Below are 21,327 nucleotides of genomic sequence, written 5' to 3'. Positions count from 1 at the left end.
GCAAACACGTATGAGATTGTGGAGGGTTCATGCCTTGGCCAAAGTATCCTATTGACCCAAGCAGGCTTTCTTTCTCTGGTTCTGACATCATGCAGCTCTCTGACAGCAGTCGGACCCGGGCCTGGAGGATAAACAGGTCCATCGGATCCTCAGGGCAGGGCCGGGGGCAGTCAGCAGTTCTCAGCCCTCAGCAGGCCAGCTGATCCGACCCACCAGGCCTGTAGGCAAGCAGGGGGCTGGTCTGGTTCTTTTTTTTATAGAACGCTTTACGACCTCCACCACAAGGTGATGAAGAGGTGATGAAAGTTTATGGGGTAATAAAGTCCACAGTGAGGGTTTTTATTCCCACTTATAACTGGGATGAAGGCAAAGTGTGTGTGGGGGGCTGTGCTGTGGGGGGGGGCATAAAGGTAATTGATGATGCAATCATGGAATGGGCCACCAATTTCATCGATCACCCCGGGTTTTTAATTATTCCCCAGACTAACGAGCTAAGTCAAGGGAAAGACTCCATTTTGTACGCCGTCTCTAACGAGGCACCCTAGACCTTCACACCGCAAGGCCACTGGGACGGTTTCCACGTAATTAATGGCTTAACGAGCGACACTAATTAGATTAAGAAATGGGGTTCAAATAGGGCACAGGCCTTTTTCCCTTTTCAGAGGTCGGTATTAGTCTAGGATATGGACAATCATTGTTTCTGCAATGATGCAGTGCAGAGCTGACAAACAGCACTGTTCTAATGCAAAGCACAGTGTAAGCACCAGAAAGCTGTATTAAATATAAAAACAAGTAGGAATGTAAACCTTTAATTCGTAACTAGCATTGATGTCATTCAATAAATGCTTATTATTTTTCACATTTTAAATACAAGATATATTTGTCTTCAGCAAGACTGGGCTCGGTATGAAGCAGAAATTATATGCCCAGCAGGTGATGAGCCTTCAACTGTCCAGTCATTTTCAGGAGTGCTGACTTGAAGTTCAAAATACAGCATGAACTACACCTGAACTCCTTGCATGATTTAAAAAAAAAATGAGCTCAGCATATTCATTCTGTTTTTTTTCTCTTTACACATCAGAACGGAAATAAGAAACAAGCAATCAACACATTGACATATAAATATTTCATACGTTAAGGGTATAGATTATAAATCCCACATCTTCTTAACGGGTTCTGAACTAGAGGTCACAAGGGGAAAAAAGATGCATCCGAAAACAGGTAAACCTCTTTACACAGAGAGTTGTGGGAGTGTGGAACAGGCTATCCTGCCAAAACCTTGGCTTCCTTCCAGAAGCGAGATCCGTGGATCAATTAGCTCCTAACAGCCACACAGGCTTGACGGGCTGAATGGCGTTGTCTCCTCTGGAATCTTTCTGATGTTCTGAAATCACCCCAGATCACAGCTCCCTGTCTCCTCCATCCACCCCCACTCAGATTCCAGTCCCCTATAAACACCACAGTGCCACAAGTCTGACACCCGTTACCCAGAATGCCTGCTGTACATCGCGCCTCACAAGTTACCTCTGACTCTTCTCTTAGGAAGGGGGTGTCCATGTTTATCAGATTGGTTCTGGTCAGTAAAAAGCTGATTCTCCTGCTAAGAACTGAGGGGCTGATTTGCTCTTTCTTTCTTCCTAATATTCTTTAGAATGTTCTCTAACTACATCTGTTTAGATATGTTTGCTGTTAAGGAAACGCACATGATGTGCAGAAGTCAATATTGATCATCGACCAAAACGTTTCAGGGAAAATGTTATTTTCCTGGGCAAGCTCATCTCACAAGAAACCGATTCCTAACGGCAAAATCTCAACAAATATCTTGGCACTATTCTTGATGACAAACTCATTTTTAAGGAAAACATGGACGCCGTATGTAAGAAGAGCCCACAGCGATTGGTCTTCCTATGAAAACTCTGCTCTTTTAATGTGCGTGCTACAACGTTGACTTTGTTCTAAAGAACTTTAATTGAATCCTAACATTCATTGCGGTAACCGGGTTTGATAAACTGAATACATTAATAAAAACAGACTGAGCAGGATTGTGAAGGTAGCCAGTAACACTGGTGTACAACAGCTCTCAGACATCTGCATCAAGCAAATAGTGCACAAGACCAGTATAATCACTGACCACCACTTGCACAGTGACCTTCTTCCATCTGGGCATCGATTTAGATTTCTCACATTCAAATACAATAGAAATAAGTCATCTTTTATTCCAGTTATTAACCTGCTTCTTTTACTGTGTATTTTACTATATCAATTTATGTGTTTTTATTTTCTTCTTCCTCATCATACACAGATGTCTCTTATTTGCAAATGTTGAGTTGGTTCATATTGTGTTAATTGCCTGCAAAACATATTCTCCATCTGGGACAATAAAAAGACGTAAGTAAAGAAATCACAGTTTCACATTCCTCAGAAAGTAAACCGGGGCTCACTGACTGGGGAAACTAATGTTCCACTTCTCTCCAGATGGTACGAAGTACACGAATCTGCTTCCCTGTGACTTCCGGAAGACGATCAGCAGCATGAGAAAAAGAGCTGATGACATGACATGAGAAGGTGATGAAGAGCAGACATCTTTTCACGAATTCGCCGTTTTCCATGACTGGCAGAGACACGACATGTAACTATGAAATCACATCACATAACAAATCGAAAATGCAAAGCAATGGGGCTTTCAGAAGAATCCAGACAGTGATGCTGTAATTAAAAGTCAGGACATGATAAGGTCTCGATCAGCATCACGATAACAGCTCTCTGAGAGAGTAGGCCTTTAGGCCATTAAACTCAGGAAGAGCTCGACCTGCTTTTTGAGGTTGTTGAAGACCCCCATGTGACGAGATGAAATAAATCAAACACTGGACACCGATATCTTCATTTTTAGGAGGGTGTGAGTGTGGAGAAGGAGGGGGTAACTAGGGTGACAACCCCACTGCAGGAGGGCTGGGGGAGAATGTGCACTTGACACACACTGATGGATGGCTCTTTTACAGCTTCTCCCTCTCTCTCCCGCTGCAGGAGATCTATGGCAGCCCCTCTCCCCCACCAGAGCGACACATGCCATTGAGCCCGACAGGGACACAGGAGTCGCACAATGCTGGTGGGTGGGGAGCAGGGGGCGGAGCCCTGGTGACTTCTATTTAATGAGAGAGATTGGGATTGGTGCAGGGGTGCAGGGGGGGGGGGGCGGGGTCTGGTGACTTCTGTTGAATCAGAGAGACTGGGATTGGAGCAGGGGGAGCAAGGGGGCGGGGCTTGGGTGACTTCTGTTCAATCAGAGAGATTGGGATTGGAGCAGGGGGGCGGGGGGGCGGGGTCTGGGTGACTTCTATTCACTCCGAGAGCAGGGTGGCGATTGGGCCAGACTCGAACAATAGTCCTGCCTTTACAATAGGCAGCAGTCGACCCCCCGCTCCCTCACTTTCACCCAACACCTTCCACTCAAGGCGCCATCTGCCCCCACCTCCCCCCATTTTTCAGATCCCTGTCCCTCCCTTCCTCTCTTTCGTCCCTTCACGGCCCATTCGCTCTCAGCTGCGGGGTGACTTTCCCATGCCACCCCATCACTCAAACCTCATCCCCTCCGACCGCCAGAGTCACTTTCATCACGCCCCCCCCCGCCTCTCTTTTCTTATTCCAATCAGCCCTTTGGGGGCCACTTGGTCGCCCGCAGACCCCGGGCTGCACTCAGAAGAAGGTCAGGTTCACTTTTTGACCTTCGAAAGTCCCGGCAATCCGCAATATACATAAGGACAAAAAGGACGGAGCCCCCCCAGCACGGAGAGGGGGAAATCTTGGTCTTGAACTTGCATGATGAGATGTGAAATTGAGATGTTTCAACCTTCCAGCTGCTACGTCTGCTCCCTACTCCCCAAACCTCCCTACAGCCCCCTAAACACATTAAACCCAAAGCCCAACCTCCATTAACACCCCCCCCCAGCCGAAACAATTGGAAAGCTAACAGATACGGGCTGGCTCTCAGCCAACAGATGTTTGCTTCTTCTGGGATATCCTCTATCACGACCCATCACACAGATTGCTCATCTCACTACGATCAGTGATTCGTGCCAATAATAATTAGAAAAAAGAGGCAACATTCTGGATATGATAATAGTCATAATAATTGCTTACACTTCTATAGCGCTTTTCTGGACACTCCCCTCAAAGTGCTTTACAGGTCATGGGGATCCCCTCCACCACCACCACCAGTGTGTATCCCCCACCTGGATGATGTGCCAGTCTGCTCCCCACACACCAGCTCTCAGTGGGGAGGAGAGCAGAGTGATGAAGCCAGTTCACCTACATAGCACTTTCTTCACACACCTGAGCATGGCTCCACCGCCAAAACATTGTGTCTCCTTTCTGTCTGCTTTTCCACACAGAATGAACTTCCACCTGATCCTCTGCAGCTCTGCTCCCCACATTAAGCCACAAGAACACAAGACAGATCACTGAGGAGAGGGGCCGTGTAGTTGGTATGAGTTATTAGGTCGGTAAGGGTCTCATCCAGATGTTTCTTAAAAGCAACCAGGATATTGGCTTCAACAACACAGCTGTGTAGCTTCTTCCAAACTCCCACAACCCATTTGAGCATAGGAGGCACGTCCTTGCACAAAGAGTTGTGGGAGTGTGGAGCAAGATACCATGTTGTTGAAGTCAAAGACCCTGGCTTTTTTATAACAACAGCTGGGTGAGATCCTGGGTTCAATTAACTATGAACTACTGGACCATATGGGGAGAAAGGTTAGAAAGGAGAGGGCCATGCGTGTTTTCGTATATTCTTATGTAAAAGCATTTTTTTTTGTGAATAGACTAACTACCGCTGACAAAGTCAGACAGATCCACAACGGGTTTTTCTTGCTTTAGTTTCTGTGGCACAGACAGGGGACATCTGAAATATGGACAGACTGCTTCCAGCAGAAAGCATTGACACAGCACTGGGGCACAAAGTCCTCACCTGGATTATCCCACAAACTGCCCACAAAAATCCATCTTGAGAGGCTCTAAGACACAGTCTCCCAAGGGTGGTAGTTTCACAGAGCGAACTCTGAGCCAGAAACTAAGAACGGGGCTTCTTTTCGTAGGTATCTGCATTTTTCGGCAAACTTGTTTAAGAAAAGCAGTTGGGCTTAAAAAATGTCAGAACTTTGTGCTTTGTGACATGCAGCCTTCACAACGTCGGTAACATTCTGGCTGAATTATATCATGAATGACTGAAACAATGGAGTTATCAACTGCAGTAGCATCTCTTGTCTATTGCCATGACATAATCAGAAATCCTATTAATGCAGCCAGTGGCTTCTGCTAAGCTTTCCAATTCAATTCAGCACCGATATATAGACCCATCCATCTCCTCTTTCTGTGCCTCTACATGGTAATAAAGTTTTATTAAGGCCAAACAGACTTCAGAACCCGCAGCCCCGTGATTGAGTGCTCAAGTTTAGAGGCTGAATTCAGCCCCCCATCTGTGGGGTGTCCCGAACAGCAGGCAGGATCCGCCCCAGCCCCCCCACCTCCGTGACCTCAGCCACTGCGGGGTCATGGGAGAGTTGCCAGAATTGGTGGGGGCAGTGGACAGCTTGAGCTCGGCCACTAAAAGACCCCCACCCCCCTCCTCCACCTTGTCTATTGTCCCGGTGCCCGTGAACTTCAGAGCCTATTGTGGCCGCAGCTCTAAGCCGCTGGAAAAGCAGGCGCTGGGTATCGCGACCAGGCAAACATCGGCAAATTCTTCACTGATTGCTTTGCGCTGTGCCTGTGTGCGTCCAGAGTTTTAAATTTAAACGTCCCGTCTCATTTCAGTCCTCGCTCATCAGTGAGGCATTAAAAAACACGGGGGAGGGGTCGAATCTTCTTCAGCCTAATTAATGTATTGCGCTTGGAATCGTGTGAGAGTATTAATGTGGCAATGCGGAGCTTTTTAAGTGCGTGATTGGACTCATGAGGTGTGAGATTTCCGTTGTGTCTTGCGCCCCTTCAGCAATTTCACTTCGAGTGCCGTACGTGGCTTATTTATCTAAATACGTACGGGTACACGATGGAGGTAGAAGCGAAGTCGCTGAATACCCCCGAATGAGGGATTTTTAAAACGCCTCAAGCTTTTAAAAGCTTATCATGGGAAGATGATACAGTTGTGATTCCCTGTTACTTTCAAGCACCAAGTGCTTGAGGTTGTGGAGAAGGGATAAACCTGTCCCCTTAAGACTTCCTCCCTGGTGGAGAGCTGTTCAGCACGGAAGGAGACAGTTTTGGAAGCTTGAACCCCGATCCAAGAAGCCCTGATACAGGCATCGCCAACCAGCTCCCTACCGCTGCCCGAATCTGAAAAAGCAGATTGAAGCCACCAGAGAGAGAGAGAGAGCGAGCGAGAGAAATGGAAAAAAAAATGTCTTTGAAAGTTTCTCTGTTTCTTTCCCCTGAAATATATTCCAGCCCCCTTTTGTGCGGGATTACAAATGCATGCGCGCCTGGAGAATTCCTCCCTTTTCTCTCTCTCCCGCCATTATCTCCCATTAAAGCGGTTGGATACGGCGCTTCGACAAAGGCTGAATGCAGCGCATGCGGGGCGGTCGGCGGGGAAGTGGGGAGCGGGCTCAGATCGCGGGACAGCGTGAAGCCCCGAGTCGGGGGGCTGCCTCTTTTGTCTCGCTAATGGGAGTTAAACTCCCTCCCTTCCCGGCCGACGGCGACTACTTCAAGACTTGGAGAGCAAACAGCGCCTAATAACCGCGCCGGGCATTGTTTAAAGATTGATCGTCATTATCTGGCGTCGACCAAGTTCAAAGCCGGGTAAACAGGGAGCGCTTCCGATATGGAAGTAAACACTTAACAGGGGGCTGTCTTCGGGGGTGTGGGGGTGATTAAGCGGGGCGATTTATTGCCGTTGTTTGTTAGGTGGGGCAAAACGCCCCTCAAGTAATTAAGCAACCCCCCAAAAACACTAAACCGCACCGTATGCAATCACTCGACTTCCTCCCGCGCTGTGCGAACCTGCTTTTTTTCAACTCCTCTGTCAAGGACTCCTCACTGGGTCAGCTCCGCAAAAGTTTTAATCACTTAGAGCCACATCCCCCTTCCCAGCCGCCAATGACTAAAAACAAACCATCATTAAAACGGCAATTTTGTCATATGGTAAGGTAATGGTCCTGAGGCGTTCATCGTTATTTTTTGCCAGCAATACATACGGATACCTGGAGAAGCCCTTATCAAAACAGGCTCTAGGTTTCCGCAGGAACTGTAACATTTTTACAGAAAGCTTTGTGAAATTGTCAGAATAGGGAGGGGGGTACATATGTCTTTAAATTGCTGCCACCGTTATAGTGGAATCAGCTCTCAGACAGAATTGTCATTATCTTCTGACGGTGGGAATGGTGGAATTATTCACCAACAACGTGGCACTCGAAAAAAGTCCGAGGTATGGCGTCACACTTTTTGGCGACACTGAACGGGCTTCACTCTTCGGGGAATTGGTAGTGAATGGCAAAGCAGTGTTTTGTCCAGCTGTGACTGGGTGATGGCAGGCAATATCAGCTGGGCTCTAGAACTTCACTCTGACAAGAGTGGTGCTGGATCTGGCCGCACGCAACCTCTGTGAGAAAGAGCAGCTTAGAAGAACCGCACAGCAGATGATCACACAACCCAGTCTAACAGAGCTGGTGGCCATCAGTAAACCTCCACTGCCACCAGCAGGATCTCAGCCTCCAGAAAAACTCTGTTAGGAGGTCATTAAGGGATAAGATATAGTTTTTCAGATACTGTATCCCCTGTGTTTCTGCCTATCCAGAAATCAAGCCCAGCCCAACAGATTCTCATATGCAAGTCGAGGGATCATCAAAACAGGTTGTGCTCATTACTGGATTCTAGTGAAGGCTAAGGGAATTGCTATCATTAAAAGAACGTAGGTATGTCTTAAGACAGGGAGGAAAGGAACTGTCAAGAAGTACATGATCACGTGCTTTTTTGACTCATTTATTTCACGTAAAAAGTCTCTCTGCTTGGGGTCACAGTACTACAGCAGAAACCGACTGCACTCGATATTCAGTACAGACTACATGAAACGTCACACTTCACAGTGTGTGCAATATTCAGTACAGACTTGTGCTCTTCCAGTGTGCCTTGCGTGTGCCGTGCGTGCTGTTGTAGTGTGTGCAGTGTGTGTAGTGTGTGCTGTTGCACAGTGTGCAATGTGTGTAGTGTGTGCAGTGTGTGTAGTGTGTGCTGCTGCAGTGTGTGCTACTGTAGTGTGTGCTGTTGCAGTGTGTGCAGTGTGTGTAGTGTGTGTTGTTGCACAGTGTGCAGTGTGTGTAGTGTGTGCAGTGTGTGTAGTGTGCTGCTGCTGCAGTGTGTGCTACTGTAGTGTGTGCTGTTGCAGTGTGTGCAGTGTGTGTAGTGTGTGTTGTTGCACAGTGTGCAGTGTGTGTAGTGTGTGCTGTTGCACAGTGTGATATTGTAGTGTGTGCTGTTGCACAGTGTGCAATGTGTGTAGTGTGTGTAGTGTGTGCTGTTGCACAGTGTGCAATGTGTGTAGTGTGTGCAGTGTGTGTAGTGTGTGCTGTTGCAGAGTGTGATATTGTAGTGTGTGCTGTTGCAGAGTGTGCCATTGTAGTGTGTGCTCTTGCGGTCTCTGCTGCACGTGTAGTGTGTTTTGTAGTGTGTGCTGTGTGTTCTCTTATGTTGTCTGCTTTGATTGCTTTTCGATAGCTTACATACTGTACCCAACCCTCCTGCCACTGCTCTCCATCACACACACCCAACAACAGCTTTATAAAAGTCCAAGAACACATGTCAAATTAAGGATATTATTGTGGCAACAAGCTTGGTGACTTACAAACCAACAGGTCAGACTGAGAAACAAACTTGCAGGTTTATAGACGCCTGCAATGTCTACAAAATCCTTGCTCGAACATTTTGACAGACAACAATATACATGCTGAATCAAAACACTTTTGTTTCACTTTTGTTATTGTGCACTGTATCCCCTCAGACCCACAGCACTAACAGCTGACACAGGCATCAAATGGAGGACTGATGCAGCTCATATTGAACACTGTTCTCCACCCCAACACGCTGGCATAAACCCACAAACAGCTCACTGTGATGACACTCAGCAAAGGCTCAACCAGATCCTGGCAGGGCTTGACTAATGGTAAGACTCAGTTCTGAAGAATCCTGATCTCAGGTGCCTTATGACATGGACCAGAGTCCAACCTGGCCCTATATCCGGACCCTGGGACCACTTGGAACAGAACCTGCCCCCAGTTAAACCTGTCAGGAGCCTGCTCACTCCTGCTGCTGCAGCACACAACTGCGTTTGCTTTGGGTATTTCTAAACAGCTTCATTATCACAAAAGAGATAGGCTGCAACAGGACACTGGGCCTGACAGGTTTCCAGGAGCCCATCCAGCTGGGGTAATTCTGACTCACAAATGTTAATCTCGTTTACCGGTTTAGTGTACAGAGCCACCAGGGTCAGCACTCTCTGGTACAAGCCTGGGAAGGCCTTTTTCAAAAAGAGAGCTGTTCCTACATTCATGCACATAACTCCTATCTTTCATAGCAGCTCCTGCTGGCTCTTAGAACGTACTGTTCATTTAGTTCATTTCACTGGTCAGATTATAGCTAGGCTGGGCTGATGAGCTCTAACGAGGGGGCAAACGGTGGTCTCTAGCTGCTTTCTTTGATGTAATTAGACCATACAGCTTTCTCCAGTGTTCTGATGTGGTCACAGCTCATCAATATTCTTATTCCCATCATGCATAGCGACTTGTGATTTCTCTGAAAACACCCTAAACCTGGAAATCGTTGCTCATACCATATATATACACACGCACAGGGAATAGAGATGCTGCTTGAGAGACAGTGCACCAGGTTGATTTCATGCCTGCTTTGGATTAAGCTCCCTCCTCCTCCTCACTTGCCACCACCCTGTTTCTGAGGAATGTCCGTGTGGATCAAAGTGCCCCAGATCTGGCCCAGTGATAGTGGGTGGGGGAGTGAGGTATGGCCTTGGGCAGCTGCAGGGGGATCAATGTCTCCCCCCCCTCTTTAATAAGACCTCAATCAGGGAGCCCCCACAGAAGCAGCCCACTCTCATGGAAATGAAGGTGGGGAGGATGTGAGCACTGGAGCAGAGGAGCTCCCGCCCCCGTCAGGCCCGGTGGGGATACACGCTTTAATCGCCCCTGTGTCCAGCTCCACACTCCAGAACGTCGCACAAACCTCGCTGCGCTGCTGTTTTCTCCCACTTGCGGTGGGGGTGGGGTTACACGTTACCAGAGACACCCCAGCTGGGGCCGCGTCCGTCTACAAACTCGCCCCGGACCGCGCTGTGAGGGTGTTTCGAGGGAAAACCCAGAGCACTGCATCACGAGTGAAAACCGAACCTTCAACCCCCTTCGGTCCGTTAACATTTCAGCTCGACCCCCCTAGGTGTTGCTATCCGCGCGGTTTAAACCGGGTACCCTGCGACTGATCGACTGAGAGAGGCGGCTGGAGACCCCGGGCTCTGCGGCTCTCGCTGGCGACGCGCACTGTGAGAGTCCGGGGACAATTACCTTTCCCTGAAGACGCGTTTTTCCCCTCCCTCCTCTCTCGCCACCTGTCTCGCTAAAGCTGAGACGACCCTTCAATCATGCAACTTTGCGTGAGGATACTCAACGCACAACAGCTACCCTCCACCCAGAGCCACACTTTCCCCTGCGCGCTCCCTGCTCTGGGGAGCCGGAGCGGCTGACGGGAACGCGCAGCGATCGCCTTCCTGCACTCGTACCTGAGATCATGGTTCCCTTTAGCCCCTGAGAGTTCACACAACTATTCACCGTAAATCTTCATCGCCATCTCCGTCATCTTTTCGCCAGATCTCTAAATCACCATCCATTTCAGACATAAGTATGCCTGCGGACCAATTGAACGTTGTGACTAGCAACAGTAGCACCAACACCGGTAGAATGAGCAGTAGATGTTCACGTTCAAGAGCATAACACACAATTATACTAAATCAGTTAATGATCAGGGTATACTGCTTGTAACCGCGTTACAGTGCACACAGCCTAACAGAAGTACTAGCACAATACAAAAACAAACAGCTCTCGTCCGACCCTGCGCCACAAAACATAGTTAAATCATGACTAAATTCTAGACCACATTCCAAAATAAAGCGAAAAGGAAAAGATCTTTAAAAGCGATCAATACCCCCTCACAACACGCCTACCCGAAACCGCCCTGATGAGACAGGTTTCGTAATCAACTTACTTTTATAGTTGTGTAAAATACGTTCTAGTCATTAGAGGGAAAAAAGCAGCATTAAATACTAAACGCAAAATTGTTCCCCTGAAGTCTACAAAGCTTCAAGATTAGAGCCTCGACGGGATTAGTCAATTGATTCTAAAACTGAAGTAAACTTCCTGAAAACTAGTTTATTCGGAAGGCGGAAAGTGGAGTGTACTTTCTTGCAATACCCCCCACGGAGTCTGTCAGGAGGAAGACACCAGCTGCGAAACGTTTCCGAAGTAAAACTTTGCTTAAAACGTGTTGGCGAGCGTTCAAGTTCTGTGAAAAGCGCGCCACGCTCAGTTTACCTCAACACGGTCGTACATAATTACCTCCCACAATGTCGCGTTTGTCGCCTTGCCTGGCCTAATCACCTAATTAATTAGCCCCTATTAACGACCCTCCCTCACCACCTCTTTCCCCACCGCAGGGGAGGCAAAATATGCACCAGCACTCTCGTCTGCGTTAATTACCCCGGCTTCGATAGCGAGCGCTCCTGGAGAGCAACGGAGAAGCACTGAAATTGATTCAAATACGCGCAGCTCGGTCAAGATTGCGTCTGAGACAGTCCGCGGATCTCAAGTTCTGCCTGGCACATTCAGACTGCTGTGTTTTGGGTTTTTCTTTTACGCATACTACTTTACCTTCAGTTCGTGTCGTTTTTGGACACGCAAAGAGATTCGGCTGCATTCGCTCAAAGTATTAGTTGACGAAGCGGATAGGCAGGTTGAAGTAAGAAAATAACCAACGAAAATCGCTTAACTGGGAAGATTAGCAATGAGGGGGAGAGCTGACGGGCGAACCGGCGCAAATCGGCCCTTAAAAGTTTTTTAAACAACTTTTGGCTAGGGTAGTGATAGCTCACGCCGACAAGCGTCCTGTGCATTCACACCGATATTACGCACGTTGCATTGCAGAGTACAAACGGGATTTTGCAGCCCTCACTGAAGCTGGAACCCGACGGAAGGACCGTGGGACAGGTTGTTTCAGCGAGCTGCTGAGGTTTACCATAGTAAACTCGTTACACAGAGGCCGAGTTTCCTTGCCGTGGTCTGAGGCATTTAACGTGCGGTTAACACCGCATTGCTCTTCGTAATAAAGAGAAGAAGCTGTTTAGACCGAGAATATCTAGAGATTCACAGGACGAAGTCTAGTTCGCAAAGTGAATCGGCTCGCTCAGTGTTTTAAGTCACAGAACGCCTGTTAACAGAAAGCACCTTCGCAAATTCGCTTTTTTTTAGCGATTTCCCCTTTCAATCGGAAAAGAAGCAACTTTAACGTGACAGACCACCAAACCAGCTAACCATTAAGCTTCAGCAAGCGATCACATGAAGTTCATACGAGGAGAAGAAGCTGGTCTGGTCTTCCAAAGCGCTTTGAAATCGAAGCATTTCACGCTTATAATTTAAGAGAGGGGGTTCTGTGGTTAATTACGACAGAAAGAAATTCGATTACAAAAACTAAGCGACTTGTCAGAATTGACCGAAAATATGCAGTTAACCTGTGTAAAGAATACTGATCTGGTATTCGACTCCTCAGCGTGCGTAAACAGCGAAACGGTTTCTGCTCAAATTGGGACAGTTTACGGATAGGCTCTCCTCAAAGAACAGAAAGGAACTACAAAAGATAAGCACCTTATGAATCATCAGGTTTGGGGTAGACATTTCGGCTAATAGACCTTTTCTCAGACTACACGTCAGTGTCCAAGCTAAAATCAACCAAACTGAAAAGCAGGGGATCTCTGTTCATACATTTCCGAATTTCTACACTTATCTACGCGTTTCACGCGTTTTAATTCCGCAGGCTAACGAAAATCAATATCCATCTACAGTAATCTAATTTTCTCTCCGTACAAAATCGAACAGGTATTGGGCTGTTTTTAAGATCCTCGTAAAAGATAATAGGGTATCCAAAATTGCGTTCGTAAATATCCCGTAAAAGTTGATGTCTCATGTTAGGAGACTGCATTTTTTTTCCATCCAGCGTATTTCTAGGGGGGTCAGGGAAACACGATTATTAAGGCGTAGTGAAAGCGTTGCTTAACCGCGTCAGCTCTCGGTCCCGGCAGGACCGGACAGATGGGGCCTGAGCTCGTAGCAGGACCGTGGGGTTCCGTGTGCCCGAACCTTGGGCCTTACAGCAGAACAGCCGGTAGCTTCACAGATACGCGCATCAGCAACTCAAGAGTCAACGCAAAAAAAAAGTTCATATTGCAGCTGGTCTGATTATAACTGGGCTTAAAGTATAATTAGCCAGCGTCAGTCCGCCTGGCGCATGGAGTTATTAGAACGCAAGATAAAACATTTTTTTTATTTTAGACAGCTTTACAACTGCAAATGCGACTTGTGAGTTCATGTTCATCAATGATCCGTCTCATATCTGTCAACGCCTTTTCAAATCGTTACGAAACCAGTATTGTTTTATACGCACACCGTTTTAAGTTTAAATAGCTTTATTATCATTATTATCACGGGAGACAAACGACTGAGTGACGTCGGTCACTGATTACACAGCCCCCTGTCCGGGAGATGGGCAACGGTGTTCCATGGGAACAATAGGTCACTGCTCGTCCCGGGCCCGCAGAACGTGTCATTCAGGTGATCGCAACGACGAAAAGGGGGAAAAACCAGCTCACTTACTTGAAAAGACAACTGCCACCAAAACAGCGGCCAACATCCGTGTCATTTTGTTTTAAAGCCAAGCCGTTTCCAGCTCGGGAGGATGAAGAAAAACAAAATAGGTGTCAAAACTTCTCGTTGGGTTGAATACCCTTTCACTCTTTACAAAAAAAACAACCTTTTTTTAAAAGAAAATAAAGTATACTTGGGAAATTAAATCCTCAACTTTTTTTAAAAAAAATCTTCCCCTAGCTCAAAAACCTCCCGGAAAATTTTAAAACGAGCATATCTTCCTCTTCGGGTTTCGGATAAATCCGTCATGCAGGGCTTGTCGGGGAAGGGACTGCTGGCCTCGTCCGGAGATCTGGCCGTCTACTCGCAGAACTGCGCCGGCCTCCCTCTGTGCTCTTTCCCGGGGACAGCGGAGATGAGTGATGCGGGGTATTGTTGTCTCCGCCGACACTCCCGGTCAATGAATGGACATTGATACAGCAGCTTTTCGGACTTCCCCCGGCAGGTTGGTGACTAGCGGGCCAATGGCAGGGCGGAGGGGCAGGAGGGGCCGGCCGAGATCACCCCCCCCCCCCCCCTGCGAAACCAGATTGAGAGTCATTTGAATACAAGCGGCCGGCTGCTGTCCGCAACCCCGTTTCTGTCGGGGAATATCGCCGAAAAATAAAAAAAAACACCGAGCGGACGAGACGGCAAGGGAAGATCTCTACACGTGTACACACACACACACACGAATGTATGGAAATACCGCCGCAATCAATTGACTTTATATGAGATTGGAAGTTCTGATCACACGAATCGATCGTGAAACACGTCTCAGTGAACTTGACGCCAAGAGTCCAATAGTGGTTATTAATGGCGATCTAACCCCCCAGGTTAAGAAAGCGCATCTCCTTCATGTAAATTATCATGTTGATCTTTTTTTTCCGGACTGTCATAATTCTGGTCACATTTACTTTATGTCGTATTGTTAATGGGTCTGAGAGCTGGGAGTCAATAGTGTCTTCACCAGCTTTGCCCATATGAAGCGCTTTTAGAGTTGCTTTACAGAAGCTACTTTCCAATTCCTGACTTTCTTGAAACATTCGTGTTCCTTTCTAAAAACAACCCAGCCGCGGCCTATGGACCTGCAATACAACCCCCCCCCCCCCCCCCCAAAACTCAGGTTGTTCTAAGCAGAGATGACAACAAGTCGCCATTTGCAAGGATAAACTCTGTTCCAGGTCATAACGCGCGCTAAGTGAAGTGCGCGGGTCCCCGCGGTGTCCTCGCTGTGCTGGAACTTTTAACCTCGATTCACAAAGAAGATTAATGAATGGCGATGTTTTAATGCGATGTACCTGCTACATAGCGGTATTCTCTCTGTGACCTGTGGTTTGAAGGCCCAAGAGGAGGAGGGCACTCCGCGGCAGACTGGTTCTGCCTCGGAAACAGGAACTCTCTCTCTCAGGTGTTGCTGCTTCACGCTGTGACAGCTGGAGGGTTACACATGCAAGCAAAAGAATGCTGACTTTTGCAATAAACAAAACACTTCTCACAGTCTCTTCTCTTGGGTTTTAGAGTCTCGCCCAAGAACAGCGCCCCCTACAGCTCGGTGTCCCCAGCCACCAAGACAGGGCTGTGTGAAAATACTTGTCTAGAGAGAAGAGCACCACCTACTGGTCACCTGACACCCCTAACAGCAGAAACCGGGTTTCCCTTATAGGTGTCCCAGTCCAGTTCTGATCAGACCCGGTCTTGCTTAGCCCCAGAGACCCGGTAGTCTCAGTCTACAAGGCGGTGACACTTCTGTTGATAATGTTTATACTGTCAGAAATCACTGCAGGTAATGAAAGTTTTTTTTGGTTCTGCTTGCTAGCTCTCCCTGCAAGACACATTTTCAAAATGAGAGCCCTTCCAACTCAAGGCAGAGATGAACAACAGGCCTGCCCCCCTCACCCCCTAAGTCAATTAACCCAGTATGTCTTTGAACTGTGGGAGCAAACCAGAGGAGCCCCACATGAACACAGGTAGAACATGCAAACTCCACACAGACAGCACGCCAGGTTCAGAACTGAATCCGGAGCTCAGTACTACACCACTGTGCCATCACTGCCTGTCTTCATCTTCAGTGATATTTGTATAAGAGCCTGTGGTACAAAAAAACAGATCAAACTGCATGTGCTGATGACACCTGCCCAGCTCCCTGTGAGACAGTGTGAGACAATGCTGCCTGTTCCCTAGGGTACTAGCCAGTTACCCTAATTCCATTATCTCAGCCTAGTGGAGGGACAGAAGTAAGATGTTATGCAGCACGTTGATCCAATCAAATCACTTAATTGATTTTAAGATTTCGGCTAATTGCTTTGTGAAAAAAATCACTGGAATTGGCTCCAATAACATGGTCGGGAAGCTCGCTCCAGACACCCACCACTCTACGAGTACAGTCGGGCCTCCTGTTCTCAGTCCGACACAAACCTCCCTCTTGATCCGCGTCTCCTGGACCCTTGTCTCACTGTTGATTGTGAGGCAGTGACCCAGGTGGACGTCGGACTAGATGGACTTCCAGGATTGTTAGTAGTTCCATCATCTCCTCCTTGTGGTTTCCTCTCCATATTCCTCTTAAATAAGGCGTGAGATTAAATGTTTTTAGGTAATGATTACAACTCTTATTGCTCATTAACACCAGATTCACGGGTGAAAACTCAATCAAAATAAATCCAGCACATTTCAAAGTGCCAAAGTTTAGCTGATATAATTTAACAGGCAGACGTCTTGCATTCTGCTTAAACCACTGTATATTCAAATTTGAGTTTTACACCAGCTTGAAATACGCTTTCGACTTGCATGCGTACTGTATACATCCAAGTGTTGCTCCAAATGTATTCTATTAATTATAATTAGTTCTATTCGAATGATATTTTTTGGTACTTGAAAGTACTCCTGCTGTCCGCTGGATCTCTGGGTGTGTGTTTGTACACAGGCTGCCATTTCCAAGACGCACAGCGACTCAGTGGAGCAGCTCAGCGCGACAGCTACCAATTAACAGCATTAACATACCCAGTCGGGGTTCATCCCGGCTCAATAGAGAAAGCCTTCGAGAACCGCAGGCCGCCGGCTTTTTATTAGGAAGCTCTCAAGCTCACCACAAAAGCCGGGCAAATAAACCTAATTAGGCGTTCACTTGTCGTGCAGGACTGTACAGGCGTTTCATTGTGTATCGACCTCACCAAACTGGGAAACGGGCACTTGTTACAGCCGAGGTTTAAAATCCGAACTGATGGTATGTGGGCTGAAGAGCGTCGGCAGCTCCCGCTCACGGCCTCTTTATCCGCCGTCTGCTATCTTGTTCGAAAACCTATTAACTTTCAAACTGCTCCGCATCCGCGGGGTCAGCAGCCCGGGCTGGAGCCGCCGGTGCGCGAATTCTTTCAGCCCCGGGAGGTTTTCGGAGCGGATCCTCGACATCTCAGAATCCCGTTGACTACAGAGGAGCAACGCCGCCTACCTAATTAATTAGTTAATAGTTCAAGTAGGGAGCTGCGTTAGCATGCGTAGACTGCAAAGGAACAGGTAACGGGTTTATTCCAGGCTGACAAGAGGAGAAAGGAAACACAACGTTTCGGCCGTGGAGCCTGCTTCTTTTTTTCTTTTCAGCAGGGAATAAACCCGTTTCCTGTTCCCTATTAGTTAACAGTTCATTGGTCCAAGGATCTGAAACAGCCGTTTCTTGAAGTAAGCCACGATAGTGGCCACCGCATCATGGCTGGGCGGCTTGTTCCACACTCCCACCACCTTTTGAGTAAAGAAGTGCGTCCGGTTCTCTTTATTTAAGTGCCCTGGCCTCTGGTTTGTGTGTTCAGAGTCCATTCTGAAGAACCCCCCTTGAGGCTTTTGAATAATTTTCAAACAGGGCTCCCTCACTGCTCAAGACTGAAAAGGTTCAGGTTTTGCTTTCTGTCAGTGCAGGGCATTCTGTTCAGCCCGGAAATATATCCGGTTACTCTTCTCTCGATGGATTCTAGAGCAATTCTATTACAATTCTACACAACATTCTCACTTAAGTTCTGCTATCAAATTCTTGATTTAAACTCCACGCTTTTAAATATTCCTGCTCTATTGTTTCCTTACATTGTCTGAAAGATATACATGACATGTCTACATGAACATCTTTTTTCATAAGGAGTTTGAAGAGTTCTCCTTCTTGTGACAGAGATGAAGTTCCTCAGATTTCTGATAGTACCTGCAGGTGGTTAAAAGCAGAAATCTAGTGGTAGCGTGATTTATAAGGATTCCCTTTGCCTTCCAAGATTTCAGCAAGACGTCAAGAAACCCAGTCTTCTATGTTGGAATATTCTCAAAATGCACTGTACGTGTCACACACCTAAATCATCTTTATGTGGCTGTCCCTGTCCAGGTCTTTTCTACCCTGTAGAGAGATGCTACCCCCTCTTGTTCTATTCTGACAGCTCAGGAGCTCTTGTTCTCACCCAATGGCTCAGATGATCTTGTTCTGTCCTGATGGTTCAGGTCTCGTGTTCTGTCCTGATGGCTCAGGTCTCTTGTTCTCTCCCGATGGTTCGGATGCTCTTGTTCTGTCCCGATGGCTCAGGTCTCTTGTTCTGTCCCTATGTCTCACATGCACTTGTTCTGTCCCTGTGTCTCAGGACTCTTGTTCTGTCCCGATGGCTCATGTCTCTTGTTCTCTCCCAATGGTTCAGGTGCTCTTGTTCTGTCCCGATGGCTCATTTCTCTTGTTCTCTCCCAATGGTTCAGGTGCTCTTGTTCTCTCCTGATGGCTCAGGTCTCTTGTTCTGTCCTGATGGCTCAGGACTCTTGTTCTGTCCTGGTAGCACCGGAGCTCTTGTTCTTGTTCACCACACCCCTTCTTACACACACTCCTTACTCCCTGGGTTTAATTGTATCCTATTGCCCCATTAAAATCCCTGTCCTTACCTGCCGTTCTCCTCAGCCCTCAACCCCCACCTCTCTCCATCCCCTCATCGCCCTGTCTTTCCTCCCTTCCAGCTCCTCTTGTGCTGTGAGCTCCTGACCCACTTTGAGATGGTGTGGCGGATCGTTGTGCACTCCCTGCTCTTCTTCCTGTTACCATTATGCAGTCTTTGCTAGTCAGCTTGGATGAAAGCCTCATTTAGCTAGCTGGGCATCAACACTCCACTATACTTTGTTTGGAATTATTCTAGCTGGATTTCCGTGAGGGTGACGCAGTGGGGAGCATTGCTGCCTCACAGCACTGGGGCCCTGGGATCAATTCCTCGGGTTCTGTCTGTGTGGAGTTTGCATGTTCTCCACATGTTTGTGTGGGTTTCCTCCAGGTGCTCTGGTTTCCTCCCGCAGTCCAAAGAGAAGTTGGTGGGTTAACCGTCTTCTGGGTAAAATGGCCCTGGTGTGAGTGTGTGTGTTTGTGTCTGTGTCTGTTTTCCCTGTGATCGACTGGCATCTATCACACACTGGCATGTGCCCTTCCTTGCAGCCATTGCTTCCCAGGATAGACTCCGGCTCCACTGGGACCCTGTATTGGATTAAGTGGTTAGAAAACATCGGAAGGATTTCCTGGGAGGGTTGACTCTTCAGGATAGCAGTGTGCACTGCAGCCTCATGGGCATCAGTCTGGATGGAGTCTGCATGGTCTGCCTGCGTTTGTGTGGGTTTTCACTGGCTCGTCCAGTTTCCTCTAACCGCCCAAAGACAAGCCGGCTGAGTTTGACCGGTTCTTTTAAACGAATTGAGGTGGACTGGTGTCCAGCCCTGTTGCTGTAGGATACCACAGCTGGCTCCATCGTGCCAAGACCCTCACCAGGATAACCAGCTCTCTGTTAAGGGTGGATTGAGGTTCCTTGTAAGTGTCACTTCTGATTCTGTCATCATACTCAAAAGACACCCTCCTTCCACTGCAGAGGGAAGCGTTTGGATTGGACTTAGCGTAGCGACCCCTGTATCACCAGTTACTGAGCGTGCTGGAGCTGCCATGGTAGCCAACAGTACAGAACACCCAGCAGGTTCTGGGTGGATCTTGGGTTGGACAGCAAAGAATGTCAAACCACACGCAACCAGAATGACTGCTCTGGCCATCATCGAGATAAGGGGACGTGTTGAGTTGACATTTCGGGACAGAAGTCATTTTTTTGATCGACACAGATTCTGTGCTGTCGTCGGCTGATCTGGAGAGGCCTCTGAATTCAGTTGTTTACACGATCCAGGACTGGAATTATGGCCAAAGCTCGGTGTTTGTGTAGCTTAAAAGGTTACATGCTGTAGCTATCAGTATTTTGCTGCTGTTTGCTTGATATGAACAAATTCATGTATTTTTTTTTTCCTGAGCACAAGAAAATACAATCTCCAATCCAAACCCCAGACAGACACCACTAACCTGTCTCACGCCCTCCAAGTTTCTACCTGAAACCCTAAAATAACAGAGTTTCCAAGCAAGAAGGCTGCTATGGTGTCAACAACAACACCCCACATCTCCACCACCCCCCTCAATGACAGCATGTTTCCCAGCCAGCTGACGAATAACATCTGTCATACGCACAAGTGCAATGAAATGCTTACGTGCATGTGTGCTCAAAATACAAAGACCAAGGAATCACCAAAAACATAAACACAGAACACCAACAACAAGTTAAATAACATACAACGTAAAAAAGACATCAGTGTGAGCCAGTGGTGGGGGTTGAGCTCAGTAATCTGACAGTTTGTGGGAAGAAATTGTCTCTGAATCTTGAAGTTCGTGTCTTTATGCTCCTATGATGCTTACCAGAGGGAACGGGGGAGAAAAATTAGAAACCAGGGTGACTGGTGTCCTTAACGATACTTCCAGCCTTCCTGAGACAGCGAATTGTAAAAATGTCCACAACAGAGGGGAGCTGTACCCCAGTGATGGACTGGGCTGACCTGATCACCCCCTGTAACGCCTTCCGGTCAGACGAGCTACTGCCAAACCACACTGTGATCCCACACGCGAGCCACTCTCAATAGCGCACCTGACAAATGTCATAAGGACAGTTCAAGATTTCTATGTTAAACTAGTATTACATGGCCTTGTAAGACTTCACTGGTACTGTAATGCTGGTTGTAGTGTTCCTGTTTGTTCTTATTGTTTTTTTGTTAATGTATCTATGTTTGAAAATAAATATCAATGTTGGTCACAAATAACATGGCCAGGCAGATTGTTCTATACACCCACAACCCTTTGCATGAAGGACTGCCTCCTGTTTTTGGTTTAAAATTAACTAAGAAAAAGGCTTCCGGCTATTATTCTAATTGTGCATGAATGGGTGTTGGTTGGTGGGCACATATTAGCTAAAGAGAATTTGAAATCAATTTAGAAATGTTTGTAAATGTAATGGACACACAAGTCCACCAGAGGACACAGTTCTAAAGCTTCAGATCACAAATGAGTTTATCCAGTTAAGTCATTTTT

At 47.4% G+C, this 21,327-nt stretch overlaps 1 protein-coding gene across 2 annotated transcripts in view; it reads right to left on the bottom strand.

Annotated features, from left to right (window-relative positions):
• Positions 1-14,354, bottom strand: part of LOC102694388 (immunoglobulin superfamily DCC subclass member 3) — a 47,486-nt gene extending 33,132 nt beyond the window's left edge. For both annotated transcript variants that reach the window (XM_069184680.1, XM_069184682.1), the window contains exon 1: positions 13,914-14,354. In XM_069184680.1, coding sequence (XP_069040781.1) covers positions 13,914-13,959 — 46 coding nt within the window. In that variant the 5' untranslated portion in view covers positions 13,960-14,354. The remainder of the gene's footprint in view (positions 1-13,913) is intronic.
• Positions 14,355-21,327: the final 6,973 nt, after the last annotated feature.

The sequence above is a fragment of the Lepisosteus oculatus genome, chromosome 27, assembly GCF_040954835.1.
Source record: "Lepisosteus oculatus isolate fLepOcu1 chromosome 27, fLepOcu1.hap2, whole genome shotgun sequence".
In the NCBI taxonomy this organism is placed as follows: Eukaryota; Metazoa; Chordata; class Actinopteri; order Semionotiformes; family Lepisosteidae; genus Lepisosteus; species Lepisosteus oculatus.
This window is presented reverse-complemented; position numbering and strand designations above follow the sequence as displayed.